Source organism: Bombus bifarius, unplaced genomic scaffold (genome assembly GCF_011952205.1).
Source record: "Bombus bifarius isolate JDL3187 unplaced genomic scaffold, Bbif_JDL3187 scf7180000008008, whole genome shotgun sequence".
In the NCBI taxonomy this organism is placed as follows: domain Eukaryota; kingdom Metazoa; phylum Arthropoda; class Insecta; order Hymenoptera; family Apidae; genus Bombus; species Bombus bifarius.
Genome location: NW_022884386.1, coordinates 1,578,082 through 1,593,267, shown reverse-complemented (window position 1 = coordinate 1,593,267; position 15,186 = coordinate 1,578,082). Strand labels below are relative to the sequence as shown.

Sequence of the window (15,186 nt, the reverse complement as noted above, 5' to 3'; positions counted from 1 at the left end):
CCTTCCAGTTCGTTCGTGCTGATTAAATGCGTTCTGCTAATGTTCGAAACTCTCGTTCCTTTTGCCTTTTACGTTCTCTGACGAGGCTATTTCAGCGACGAGGAACCAACGCAAAGAAAGAAAAAGGATCTCTCGTTTGGCGCGTCTCTTTGCCTCCGCCATCCATTCTTTGTGCGTTTTCTCGTTCGGAGAGTCTCCTAGGTGACGAGAGTGCTAACGACTTGGGACCGCGAAGAAACGAATTTTCCGAGCTTAGGTATCAAGACAGCTGTGATTTTGTCGAGCAAGATTTTACGGAAACGTTAAAGTTGAAAATCGCAAGTTTGTCATTCGTGATTAAAAGAGATGAGAATTTGAAAAGTTCGTTCTCGAGTATTTTAGATATCATGGCTTGCACGGTAACGTTGTTGGAACATCTGGAACACGTTACATATTAGTAGGCTTTCGATTATCCCAACGATGTTTATCTAAACGCTCGGCTCTTTAAATGTCTAGCGAATATGCAAATATTGCAGATATACCAGTAATGTTATTACATCAGCAAGCGGTAATGTATGTATAATGTTAAGGTATGTATAATGTAAAAGCCTCGTGTGTATATTGATTCGTGGCTCAACCATATCGTAAGAGAAATCGATACAAGATATACGACTAATGCATGTGCACACAATGTACCGTGCGAAGGATAAAACGTTGATACGATATAGAAATTATGTAGGTGCAAATGCCTGCTCCTACAAGTATTTACGCGTTTCGTCCAGGAAATATATGTGTACGTGTAGACGAACGCTGGATACGATTCACCGATCGGCCTAAAAGTGGCGTTTGATTTTTTTCACTGTACGCGAATGAACCCAAGAAGGAAAGCACGTTTGAAATTGTACACGGTCGTTGCGCTTTTGAAACAAGAGGATAAAAAAGAGAGCGGTTTTCGATCGCCGCTTTATAACGTATATCCGAGCTTTCGAAATCTAATATCGGGAAAACGCGCTGTCAGCCGCAGACCAACGATTATATCGCTCTTTGTCCGCTTCCAAAAATCTGTACATATCTTGACAATCTCTGTGTAACAGAATAAAAATAGAATAAAAATCGAATAAACATCAAATAAAGACACGATAAAACATAATATGCAGGGTAAAGAGAAGAAATTTCAATATTCTACGTGCGTCTTTACGTAGATTTATAATAACATCAGGTTAAAGAGAAAAACAATTGCTTTCCATCGAGTCTGCGATCGAGTTAAAGAGAGAGAGAGAGAGAGAGAGATCTAGTCGGCTGGCAGCATAAGACGTATAATTTCCAAGTTTCATACCTTTGTCTACCGATGTGGGGGTGGAATCGAGCAGAGATACGTATAGAACCGTGAAATAGGGGAGCACGGTCGATATCGTTCTCGAGAAAAGTTCTCTACGCTTTTCCAGCGTATCTGTAACCTCGTTATGCGCGAAAACAAGCGACTCTGGGATAAAATTCTGAACGATAGGATTTTATAATGGGTTATACACAAGGTGTTCTAGAAAGGTAGGTACGTGTACTTCAGAGGTGATTCGAGTATACAGAAATAAGAATAAGGCTTTCTACGTAATCGTTTAAAACGAGCATCTTCGATTCGAACGAAAGAATTTACATGAATTATCGAGTATCTCACCCTTTTTGAAAGAGTGTCGGATGTTTTTCAAATTTGCCAATGCTCCTCTTGGATACAACATCAGAGCGTAAACTTCAACGTTATCTACTAAAACGTATTAGCTATCGAAGACTCTAAATACTCTCAGAAATTATAGCAAATTATTGCGAAACGAGAGTGGCAAATAATTCGAATTTAACAGACTTTCCAGACCGCTGATAACGATACGATTAAAAGATATATTATCTTCGGCGATAGTAAAAAGGCGACTCGATCTATTAATAATAAAATGTAACCGGAAGATATCATATTAGACATCTGAGGAATTAAACGTGGAACTAATTAAAGAAAAGAAGATAATTATCCTTCTCCTGGTGGATCTTTTAGATCCACGGCCTGATCACTTCCTCGTAGACAGTATATTAAAGTTTCATCGACTTTCCAATACACGGATCATATTCGTACGAACTGTATTTTATATTTTTAATTAAAAAATGTATTCCTCGAGTAAATGTATTCCTCGAGAAAAATGTATTCGCAAATTTTGAAACGTCCTGTATATACAATAGAATATGCAAAATACGCCGATGAATCGCCGATGAATTTGAACGAACGTGTCAACGACCATTTCGTCGCTCGACACGGTGGCAAATTAAAATTTTGATTCGATATGAAACGACAGGTGGAAACGTTGGACGTTGTTGGCAGCGCGACAAAGGCTTTTAAATATTTCAACGTGATAACAAACGACGCGAACTGCATCATGAGTCGACATTTTCATCAACGGCGCGATATTTCCGTCTGAAAGTAGCAAACAAAGTCATTCGACGCGTACAAATACGCGTTACGAAAATTAAGTGCAGCTTTTATCGTTTCGTTGGCACAGTCTGCGATCGAATCGCGAACAGTCGCGAGCTTCTCCGCGAAAAACAACGATAAACTTTATCACAATCTTACGTTAAATTTATATTCGATCGTATTTATTTGTAAATCGTACTAGTCAATTTTTCTCTCTGAAACGTTAAAGCGAAATTTGAAACAAGCGATTAATAACGCTAAAAAAAAAAAAGAAAAACACAGCAACGTTCGACGTTAAAATACGGTGCATTCCGTTCGTCCGCATTCTGCAACATTTCAACTTGAAATCGATAAATAAATAAATTAATTATAACGGCAGAAATAAAAATGTTCCACTCGTGACGAGTATCTGGCAAAATGATCGTAAATTAATTGGTCTCTACCAATGCCCTGTTACTTTGTTTCGCTCCCTGTAGAGTAAAAGAAATATACGACGCCGTGTGAACGATCTATCGATCGATCGTCGACGAATGGATTATGCGAATCAACGATAAATTGTATCCACCGTCGCGTTGCCGCATTTCAAGCGACTGTCTCGTGTTTCACGTTGAAAAATATCGCAATAACCGACGCGGGTAAATCTCATCGAGCTCAATGATAATTAACGATATAACGCGTCGTCTCCTTCGTTTCTTCTTTTATTTTTTTCATCCGCTCCACCTATTTCTCTCTTCGCTCGTGCAAGCGTTTTCTACCAGAGAAATATGCACATGACAGAGCGTGATACGATGGAAAGAGAAAAAATATCAGCTACCTCGCATCGCGTTCCCGAGTAAACGTTATCGATGAGATCTGTGCGAGAGAAATTTGGCGCTGTCTCTGCGTACAGACGCGAAAAAATCGCGTTGCCATATACTCCAGAATAGAAACGAAGTTCTTTCGAATGCACGAACCGGCAACGGTATAGATTTATCCCGTGGAATAAAATACGAGTCGAGTTAATGGCGAGGAAGAAGAAATAGGAATGAAGCGGAATGAGGAGACAGGAATAAGGAAAGGGAAAAGATAGAGATCGCACGGCTAACGGAGACGAAGTAGAAGGAAAGAGGAAGGACAGAACGGGTTATGAAAGCTAACTTAATAGTTGGGTAACACGATAGCGGTCTCGATATCGAATCGTTAAACTTTATCGACGAAGAGAACTGCATCATTAATCGAACGAGCTGAACGTGGGTGAGCCGAGAGATCGAGACCGCTGATAGTTGCTCGGTTGAATTTTTTACTGGATCGCGTAGCTACCGTACGTCTCGATATGCGCATCGAAACACCGAAGGACATTTGGAAAAATCAAATCTCTGGTATATACGAGGTACGGTTAAGACGCGAAGGTGTGCGTCACGAGTGCGCATACGGAAACGAAAGAAGCTTTCTCGTTTATACGGATAAATGCCGCTCGTGATCGCTAAACCGACAACCAAGAGACGCATAAATCTCTTAGAAAAACGTCGACGATACTGTTGCAGATTTGCTTTGAGGGATTTAACTGCCAACGACGTGAACTGACTAAGGATTTTTTTTTATTTAAATTATCGTTGAATAATTTTTAATTTAATTTAAATTATTTCATTTTTGCCCCTCTCTTTGGCTCTCGAAGTTTTTTAACTTTGATGTTCGCGCTAACGATTACGTCGAAGACGTTTTAACTTTCTATCTGGTGCCTGGCTCTTAAGCTTCTAACAAGAAATTACGTTACTTGGCTGGTAATGAGCATTCGTTATTGTCTACCGATGTTTTATCGGCGAATATAATAGCAATAACATGCTCGCCTTAAGGGTAATACGATCGTAAACTGCGTCGTAATTCCCATCCTACTCTGTCTGTCTTTTCCCTTAACTCCACGCAGAAGCACTCGAATCGATCTGTTATCAAAGCCTGTTTACTGATAAACGTACTAGACGAACTTAAATCCTGCTGTCAAGATCCTGCAACTTGTCGTAACATCGGACAGAAGTAACTGACAGGCTGAACGAAAGTGATCCTCGTTTTCGGTTCTTTTTACGATAAGCTACTTTCATCGAAAGGATAAATAGAATTCCTTTTCCCTTGCACTTTCTTATTAACAAGAACCGTTTCCTCGCTCGTAACAAACATAACTGGCAACGAGTCAGTTCCTTGAAAAGTCCTTGCAACTTCTTCATTTCTGCCAACTTGCATCTAATTAAAAGTTTCCTTCGCAGTTATTTTCGCCACTCACCGGCTTAAAATCATTTACCATCGCAAAAGGTAAACGAGTAAAGGCAAATATCCGTTAGAAATGATCGGCGCCGAAACATCGCGGAGTATCAGCATCAAGCGTCGAACAAACAAATTCTTACGACATTCTCTATCGCTCGCACGCCATTCTGCATAACGTTTCGATTTTATTAATACGTAACGTATCCGATTGCCGTTCGTACTCACTCGCCAGAAAGTAGAGAAAACGACGAGAAAAATTTTACGGAGACTCACCTCCACCGAATGCCTGTTGTCCTTCCTTGTCCTCGGATGGAGAACCTTCTAAACTCGCGGGACCACTGTCAGCTCCGCCAGTCGCGCTGTAAATACGACGAGAAAAACACTGAACGAGGAACTACGAGGAAGGTTGCACTTTGTCGTGCAATCAACGCTATCCTACAGCGATTTTCAGAAAGCTTAACGTAGGATGCAGATCGAGTATACGTGAAGAAAGAAAATAAATTACGCAGTGCATTAACGTGTCAAGTGAACTTCAATGGCTTCTTAAACGGTGTACAAGCTACCTTGATTTCCAATACCTACGCTTACCTTATCGATCGATTGATCGAATAATTAAAAAAGAAGCGTGTAAATTGTTCTAACAACAGTGGGAGCCATCACAAATGTGCTTGTTAACTCTTTAACTAATCGATCCTTCGCAGTCGCACGCCCAGCTCGACTCAACATTCTATTCTCGCTTCATTCGTTTTCTGCGTATAAAACGCACTCTCGTTCGCGTCAAAGCGCGAGTTTAATCTAGCCAAGCTTAATTTTGTGCATTCCTGGGCAATCTAAATGCGCGGAGATATACAAAATACGCGAGAATATCCAAATTAACGTACTCGTTGTATCATCGTAGAATAAAGCGACAAATCTCTGTTCGAGTTCTATCTCGTCGCGACGATGAAGATACGAATTTGCATAAACATTGACAGTGCGATAACGCGAATCGAGATATAAAACATAGCCAAATCGGAGCTGCCTTAAAGTAACTTTATCGGACAGGATCGCAATAAAATGTCGAATTTCGCTGGAACCGCAAAGGATCGCAGTATCATTTCCAAAAAAAACCTCACCGTGGTACGGTCGAGACTGCTTCTGACAAGTTTGTCCAACTATGGAGAAAGACAGTATCGATTAAACAAACAATTTGTAGGAAATTCACATATATGTATGTATAGCTTACTACGTTCACTATCTTATCTAAAAAGCAGAAAATATATTAATAACTTATTTAGCTTGTGTGTTACGTTTAACTACATCTTCGAAGATACCAAGAAATTCGTATTACGCTTATCGCAGTTACTACCATTTTCCATAGTTGGGCAGAAGAATGGACGAAACGTTTCAAGAGTTCTTACCTGCTGGCGTCGTCGTCTTTCGTCTGTTCGGCTACGGTGCTCTCGGTATTTTGCGCCATTTGGGCTCCGTTCATAGGTTTTCCCGCCTGTGATTCGCCGTCACCTCCCTGTCCAGCACCGCGGCTCAATCCCGGAATTCCTCCGCTGAACCAGCCTGTCATCTGCGATTTTACACCAACCAGCATGCTTCTGGTCGGGCTACGCACAAAAGGAACGACTTTTCTTTAATTTAACGCAGCAACTATGGGATTCGTTCGACATTGTACAGCTACCGTAATACGAAACTAAAAAAGAAAAAAGAAAAAAAAAGAAAGAAATCAGAAATCGATATGTCAAAACAGAAAGTCACACACGAGGGAAGACAGAGGAAAGGAAAGTCGAACGGGAGAGAGCGTTCGCTGCGAACGAGTGTTTTTCTATTTTCGCGCTAGTTTGTACAGCGATAATTAGCCCAGTCTATTTACTTTTTCTTCTTCCCTTTTTTTAATCGCGTTATCGTGTAACGTGGCAAAGTTCGAACTGCGAGTTGCAGGTAATAACTTGAACGAGAAAGTTGGAAAAGCGCATCGTCTAGCAACGTCGTTATTAAGAGACGTTAACGCGATACAATTTCACCAGGCATTTATCCTGATCGTCGTACTTATCCTGCTCCATTATTCCTCGTTCGCGTATATAATAATAATTACAGTAGGAGGAAACGCGGGAAATTCGCCGAGTCGACCAGCTTTTTCGCTGAAATTTTGAGAACTGTATAAACATCGTGACGTGCTTCTCATTTTTACTATTTGCCCAAACTCTTCGAGGCTGCCTTCTCGCCATGGTTACCTAACGTTGCAGGGAAACAGGCCAATGGAAGGAGAACGTACTGCAAAGTGTGCTTTCGATTCCTGCCTATTCGCTGTAAATATGTTAGGTGGAAAAACGGGTCAACGTGATCGAGTTAAGTAACAAGGGCAACGAGAAACACTGTGGCAACTGTAACTCGTTTAATAAATAGTACCGCGGCTTTTATAAATGATTTACCGATGTTATAATTTTGTCCAATCGATAGAGAGATCTGTGGCTGAGGATCGTGAACAATTTCATCTCCCTAGCACCGTTTTTCTTGATTCTTAGCAAATGGTTGAACAACGAACGACCTTTTCCACAGATACGTATCATTTCCTTGCTCTAATTAATTTTTATTGATAACAATGCATCGATTTTCTCGAAAATTTACCGTACTCGATCGGAATCGTAAATAAAGACGAAATAAAAATCATTGTGGGGTAAATCGAGAATTTACGAATTTGGAATAGCCACGTATTTCAACTATTACGAGTATCGTGTCTGTATCATCGTAATTAAATAAATTTCTTTACAACGATAACCAGACGACACGTTTTCTCTGTTTTATGAAAAATATCAGTGGCCCGACTTACACCACTATGCATCGTGTCTGCATCGATGGTTACCATCTTTCATCATGGTTTATTGTAAAAATAATTTGTTAAACATGGAAACTATTAACGCCACTCCTCGGAATTCCGCGTACAAACCTCGAGGAGCCGTATCAATATCGCGGTATGAAATGCGCATCGAGCCGTTGCAATTATTTTCGTTTATCAATAACTCACCGTTCGTCGAAAGAACAAACGTATTTCCCTAAAATATTTTATGATCGAGGAAAAATTAGAAAATTTATCGTCTCTTCGTTCGTCGTTAAACCATGAAATAAGAAAAAAGAAAAAAAAAAGAAGAAGAAGAAAAAGAAGAAAAACCAACGAAAGAGGAAAAAGAAGGAAAAAATATGACAGAGAATAAAAGTAGCAATAAATATTAGAGAAATGGGAGAAAGGAAAAAATTACGAGGTCTCATTACTATTATACGAAATTTAACAGTTTCGTGGGAGGGCGACTGCGGTGGTATCGATTGCGACCTATATAAAAGATTACGACCGCCCCCCACTCCTTTATGGAAACATCGCTGTTTCTTCGTACACGAATGGAGCTCGTTCGAATCCTCGACTACACCATCGTTCAATCACGTATATAGGCATTATATCGCCGACTTCTTAGAAAACATTGCTTCCGATCTTCCAACGGGGAAACAATTTTTCCAAACGAGCAGAATTTCCACGCCGGAAATTCTTCCACGCCTTTGACGAAATTCATGTTCATCAACGATGCATACTGGAACAGTATGTCGAAGATGTGCAGAATATAATCAACCGGGCAAACTGTATCGAGAAATTCCCTCTCGTGAAACTGTTTCGTTCGTACGATCGATGAAAACGACCACGATCTTTCGTCTCATTTTCTTTTCCTTTTTTCCACTCTTGGTATCTCTTCCTTTTTTTTTTTTTTTTTTATTTTTCTCGTTCTCTTCTTCTTTTTTACGTCTTTCATAGAAGACGAGTGGCACGGTCGAATCAAGAGGCAGCTCGATAACGTATCTGACTTGGAAAGCTGTGTTCATCGGCAACGTCGTGCTTTTTTCACCTTCACCCAGTCGTCCAAGGAAAAATAGCCGGACGCGATCGAATAAAGGGAATTAAATTAACGGGTGAAACCGTGACTCTTTGGGGGGGGAAAAAAAGAAGAGAGAAAAAAGTCTCTCGATGCTCGCAACGCGTATACGGGCGGGTGCAGAGGTGAAAAACAAAAATCGAATTCTCGTCGTAAAGCGGAGAAAGGGAACTGACTTTCTATTGTGAGTCACTTGGCCAACGCGAGGAAACTCATTTTACGTTGTTAAGAATACGCTTAATACGTATAAAGGTATCGCGACTCGTATATTTCGCAAAAATACACTAAAAACCATAGGAACGATAAAATAAAGTAAGAACAGAGAATGGAACACAAGTACAGATTATTTCGATTAAACGTTAAATTTTAGATTGATAAAAAAAGAAATCCATTGAATGGCGCATTGATTTCGGCGCAATGAGCGCTGACACGGGGGTTAACACTAGTATTACCAACCAGGAAGATGCGAAATTCCTACCCAAGAAATCGAAATGGAAAATAGACGAAAAAATACAGATACCAAGAACAAAAAACAAGGCTTTACCCATACGTGTACTTAACGAAAAATCATTCAACTTCCAACAAACGCATTTATATGACATATGAAAAATTACGAATTAGTCATGTCGACTGGTTTGGTAGATTTAGTAATGCGATTTAGTAAACGCATACGTGAGATCGTATTAGGAAATTTGTGATAGCGATTTGTGTAACGCGATGACGTTCCATCGACCCATGCAATCCTATTCCCGAAATCCATTTCTGCCGACATAACTTTTAGGAAATAACTGTATAAACGTGTTTCATTTACGAAGTTATTCGATAACGCCTATGCAAATCGGCGACAAATCTCGCATTTTCCAAGCGAAAAGTATAAACTATATCGCTAGGAATATCGAGGAAAGTTACGGAGGCGAGAAGAGTGTGATGTAACATATAGACGCTTGTAACGTTTAATATCAGATCTCATAAAATGGAAATAGAGAATAATGTATCGTGACGTACATTTTGTACGAAATGTCGCTTTGAAAATTTGGGATTAAAATTTGGAATTAAAAAAGAAACAGGGAGTTTCTGCTTTCTTGGTGCTTCAAAGAAATTAATTGATACCCTTAGCAGATATGCATGAATCGAGACATGGAATTCTTCATTGGAGTAATTTTGAACGAAAATGAAACCACCGTATGATAGACACGGGGTAATAATAGTAGGGTTTTGTATCTGTCATTAATGCTGTTGTCATTCGATGCAGTTTTACAAATTAAGATGTATTTTCGATATATGGAAAGAAAAAGATAAATGCATATTGTGCAGTTACGCGGTTGTATCTTATTGACATTCAATTTTGAGTTAAGAGAACAGAGATAAACTTATCTAATCCCAATGCTGTCTTACTAGTCTCCTTTTCAGTTGTACTGCATTATATAAATGTATGACCACCGCGTATCTTAACCTCATTCCGCTTTATGAAACGTCATATTGCCGTCCAGTAAGTAATTTATATTAGCAGAGAAATACGAATGTTATCGATCTAATCCGAAAACTATATTCAAGATCGAATGTAAAACTTTTAACGCGTTGTGCAGATGCGCAAAAAGAGCATATACGCGTGTCTGACGTTCGATCATGACTTACGCATTCTCTGTTGAAAATAACTGTATCTACACGACAAATAAAACGTATTTCTACGAAAATTAAAACGCAATACACGATTCTATAAAGGAGGGAATGTTATAGGTGCGATTGTTACGAGGTTCGTTTTTACAGAATGTCAGGATAATATTCGTCTGAAAAAGGTTACGACATTCAATAGTAAGACGATAATATAGGTTAATAACGATACCTGTCTTTTCTATCTGGATCTTCTCCTCCTTCAGCACCCGTGGGAAGTTTCGCCTCTTCAGTCGGCAATTCTGTGCCGGCGTCTTCTCCTTTTTTCCCCATCCATGTAGACACCTGATTCGTTAAACCGGTGAACATTTTCAATTACAATGCGACAATTACTTCACTCTTGAATATGAGCGTAATATCTTTGTCTCCTTTCTATCCTCTATGCTAGCACAAACGTTACTGGAAACCCTTGCGGGACCGAATGACGACGAAGACTTATCCGTTTCAACGGTCGCGCAACCACGAACTGCGCGGATCTACGTGCGACAGCGCACTTCACATTGCGCAATGTAATTCGCTCGATCGTAGCGTCTCCCGTATCGAACGGAAAAAGGTGGAACTAATATCGCAATCGATTTCGAAGGGTATCGTGGTACGTCGCGCAAAATACAACCTGTACAATCTAAGTTGTAATTTATACATTGCCGTATAAACAGTGCTTGCAAATTTAAATATTCCTAGATTTTCTAGGGACACTAGTACAATTTTCTCTCAGATAGAGCGTAATTTTTAGCGCCATAGTTTAAATACAAAAAGCAGTGAATAGTATATTTCACAAAATTACATGAATTATAACGATTTACTTTTCTAACGATAAAACTAAACATGAAAAAAATAATATTAGGAAACAGTTTTTAGAAAAATATATTATTTTATTATATGTATACAAGGCAATGATAACATTATCGAACTTGGTATACAATTTGTACATTTCCTACTTCTTCGAGTGCTTCAGCATCAGTGTTGCGAATCGTTAAGACCAATAAATTGTACATTGTTACTTAAAATTAGAGGTAGATATGTACGTAAGCATATTCACCTAAATCTATTATATTACTACAGACTAATGTACTATAGATTGGTGTCTTAGTTTACAATATATGCCTTCAAGTGTTGTACTGCACATTGAAATTATGTTCTATGTGTTTCATTGGTACATTTGTACTTCGTATAGGATTAAAATTTGTGCATTGCTAAATGAAATAAAGATACGAACAGTATCTTATGTTCAATATCACAGCTTAATATGAACATTTTATGAAGAATTTTATGCTATTACTGTCCCATTTTTCGTATTCAAACATATTTTATATTAAACAGACTAACATGACAATCTATATCGTTTGCTTCTTGGCCATCAACGTTTAAAATTTTAAAGTTTTGAGTTTTCCAATTATTGGTGTCTCGCGTTCCTGAATGTTGACATTTTTAACGTTTACTTTCGAACATTACATTTAATCTCTTTTTTTGTAATTGGTCTAATCTATCTAATTCGCAATTGCTTACTTTCGGGATTTTATGATTACTTTTATCCGTTATCTCAGTGATTGCTTACGGCTTACGTTAATTAATTCTTTTTTTATACATATAACACCAATTTACTAGAATTTGTAATATTTACAATTTAACTATGAAACTTTCATAGTCACTGGAAGTTCATGATCAATGCAGATTATGAATTCCCCTATCTTTGCGTTTTACTCTTGTTCGAAATTACGTAAAGGTCGAATAAATTCCGCAAGTCACTAAAGTAATTCTAACATTCTAGATATATACATTTAAGTATTTGGATCTCTAGGAATGTACATTGTCCTGACATAGTCACTATTTTTCTTTCGCCAGCGCCGTTTCAGTTAAAGATGCTTGTTCTCTTTGATACCTGCAAAATATATCATTTAATCAGACACGTAAAATACATACATAAGATAGAATCTTGTAATTTAATATCGACTTCTTTGAAATTTATCGCTTATTCATACGTAGTGCATACAACGCATAATATAATGATATTGGTTTAACGTTCATCGAATGAATAGAAAATATATGTTTAAATGGAAAGACATATGTATATGTGTGTATATCAACATATCGATATATCCGCTATAAATAATACATCAGAACAGAGAGATCATTATATGATTATTATTATGCTAACTTAAAGATTCTTGCATAACATATAAAACATAGACTTACATTATTCCTCGACTAACTTGGTACAAAGCCGTTATAGCGACGAAGAGATTTACGCTAAAAAGACTCCAGTTTTTCGGAGTGATCGCTAAAGAGTACCTGGTCCAGATCAAGCCAGTAATGCCCAAGGCAGACGATTGGCTAACAGAGATTTGACTTGCTGGTCTCTGCAGATCACTGAGGCCAGCTATTACAAGTCCCTGTAATTTGCAAACTCCGATTTAACGTAATTAAAATATATACATATGTATTATATTATAAAAAATGAGAAAGAAACGAAGAAGGAAAATAAGGCGCGTATTACGACAGAATGGGGAATAACGAAAGGGTCAACAATGCAGATCATATTCGGATGATTTACTTTAGAAGGCTGACCTATATTCAGCTGGGTAGATTGACCGCGATTTGTTATAAAATATGCACGCACGCGCGCGTGATACCTAAGAGACATTATCCGTGAAATTTACATTTGTCTAAGTTACGAGTATGCGACATTTACGCGAGATAATTTTCCTTTATTGTTCTTTAATATTGTGTTAGAAAATAGGTATCGATGATGAATGTATATGGTTGATTCTATGCCCCATTGTGGAAATGTAAAGCCATTACGGAATTATTAAACGTGATGTTGATGACAATAACGAGATTCATAGTTTCTTTCGTAACAAACGTTACCAGATCAACATCGCATTTGGATCAAGTCCATGAGGATACACGGTCGAGAAATATTTTTATAACGTTTAGCGCAACGAAGGACGTGAAACACGCGTACAATCTATTTCATGTTAAAATTGATTCATTTACACTAGAGAAAGAAATACTATGTATGTATATTTAGATAAGGAAAGATCTTAAAACGTGATTAACGATTTTCTTCTCCTGTCACAATTTGATACGCTGTGTATATGTCAAAAAATATACGTATGTATATTAAATACTTCACGAGACGTTAAAACTTCAGATATTACTGACCCATTTAAAAGCTGGTGCCCAGAAGAATATAGTCTGCGGACCTGAAAGGGGAAAATAGGTCGAATTGCTGTTATGTATTTCTTTTGTATGTTACTCATATGTAATCGAAAAAAGAAAAAACAAATAAAATACGATCAATTCGTGGTATAGTGATAACGATTGTGTCATATCTCCGAATTCACGTGAATAGTATTTCAAAACGTACACACGTTACTTAATCGCATTCCAACAAGTTCCAAATTCCAATTACAAAAAAGTTAATCTGTCGTAAGCTTTCAGATATTTATTCAGTGAATATTAATGCGTTATCATTAATACTTTGAACTCGTTGACATTGTATAAATTCGCTAGGCAACATGATAGGAAAAATGCATAAAACTATCCAAGGTCTAGCAGATATGCAAGACATTGTGTCACGGAATGACATTGATTTACATATTCACAGACATGAATGACGGTCAAGTTTATCTAAATTTATAGTATCGTATGATACGCGAGACAGCAAAAAAGTAAGGTATGCCTAAAGCTTGTATGACGTCACGACATGCTACTTTTTGCTCCTTCGACCGAATGAGAGTGATGCACAGTGACACGAGCGCATATGTTGTACGCACGTGTCACTGCTTGAGAAAACTGGATAATCATTGATAACTTACTAACCAGCTGGGTGATTCCACAGTGGCTGGAACTTCTGTGGCACAAACTTGCCAATCGCATTCATTGTGTTTTTGTAGGCGACCGACATTGTGTTCCACGCGTTCACACGCCAGTAATTGGCAAAAGGCAAACAAAACTTAGAAGATGAATTACTTAAAGATCTGCCACAAAACGAGTGAACGCGGAAAGTACAAGCGGTAGGACGATCCGTACACTGAGACTGAATATCGTGAAGTGCACCGATTGGTAGCCGCGCTGGTGGCACGGGTAGTCTGCTCTTTCCTTTCCCCTCACAGATTTCCGGGACCTAAACCGCTAGTCTAAAACGTACTCTGTATCTCTGTATGTGTGGTTTATATTCGCACACACTATCGTAGATTATTTAGGACCATGTTAAACATACATGCACTCATGATCGATCAATATTTACAGATAATAGCGATATAATAATCAACGCGCGATTATTAGCACGTGCAAGTACCCTTCAAGAAATATCGATTCGAATCTATACTTAAAAATAATACAGCATGTGGTAAAATCTCGTTCCTAACCACTTTTGATCAATCAAAGATCTATCAAAATAAAGGAAATATTACACGTATAATATTAAAGTTTCGTTTAACAATGTACAAATTTATCTAATTTATCGTTAGATTTGAGCGGTTATATTTAAAAGTTCGATGAAATTATCGTATTGTCATTTGAGGATAAGACTACAACTGATATGATGATGTTATCGTGTAATCTAAATTATACTTATCTGTCACGTCATCTCCAATTAATGGAATTTAGTGATGCGTTTATTAATAGACACATATAGTTATGAATTCAACAAATGAATTCCGAATACTTCTGGCACTTCGAAGATATGAATTGTTGCAGTGGTGTATAACTTTTCATAGAGTAAACTTCTAACGTACGATAAGCAAATTAATTCTCTAACTTTACCGATAATGTACTATATCATCTACTAACAATACACATACCATAATATAAATAGTATTGGCATTGGCCTAGAGAACAAAATTGAACGGCGTGTGCAGTTGCCAAATCGTATGTCGCATGGTCATTCTGTTCTATTAATATATTAACCACGTGTAGAGTTGAGGATCGCAATGCGGTAAC

At 38.0% G+C, this 15,186-nt stretch overlaps 2 protein-coding genes across 5 annotated transcripts in view; both read right to left on the bottom strand.

The window, feature by feature from the left end:
• Window positions 1-10,731, bottom strand: part of LOC117206753 (synapse-associated protein 1) — a 95,681-nt gene extending 84,950 nt beyond the window's left edge. For 3 of the 4 annotated variants that reach the window (XM_033446354.1, XM_033446356.1, XM_033446357.1), the window contains exons 1-4: window positions 10,415-10,731; window positions 6,064-6,261; window positions 5,779-5,817; window positions 4,937-5,022 (exon numbers count right to left, since the gene is read on the bottom strand). In XM_033446354.1, coding sequence (XP_033302245.1) covers window positions 4,937-5,022; window positions 5,779-5,817; window positions 6,064-6,261; window positions 10,415-10,551 — 460 coding nt within the window. In that variant the 5' untranslated portion in view covers window positions 10,552-10,731. The remainder of the gene's footprint in view (window positions 1-4,936; window positions 5,023-5,778; window positions 5,818-6,063; window positions 6,262-10,414) is intronic. The other variant, XM_033446355.1, reaches the window with a different exon arrangement.
• Window positions 10,732-11,100: 369 nt separating this feature from the next.
• LOC117206754 (mitochondrial pyruvate carrier 3-like) lies at window positions 11,101-14,383 on the bottom strand. Its single transcript, XM_033446358.1, has 4 exons — window positions 14,065-14,383; window positions 13,405-13,445; window positions 12,436-12,632; window positions 11,101-12,121 (listed from the first exon to the last, which is right to left on the bottom strand). The coding sequence occupies exons 1-4, from the start codon at window positions 14,147-14,149 to the stop codon at window positions 12,067-12,069; spliced, it is 378 nt and encodes a 125-aa protein (XP_033302249.1). The 5' UTR covers window positions 14,150-14,383; the 3' UTR covers window positions 11,101-12,066.
• Between the last annotated feature and the right edge of the window lie 803 nt (window positions 14,384-15,186).

Excerpts from the sequence above, each read along its gene's own strand:
- LOC117206754 (XM_033446358.1), bottom strand. The coding sequence starts at position 14,149 with ATGTCGGTCGCCTACAAAAACACAATGAATGCGATTGGCAAGTTTGTG. Across the intron at positions 13,446-14,064 it reads ACTGTGGAATCACCCAGCTG|GTCCGCAGACTATATTCTTC; the intron begins GTTAGTAAGTTA and ends TTCCCCTTTCAG. Across the intron at positions 12,122-12,435 it reads CAAGTTAGTCGAGGAATAAT|GTATCAAAGAGAACAAGCAT; the intron begins GTAAGTCTATGT and ends TATATTTTGCAG.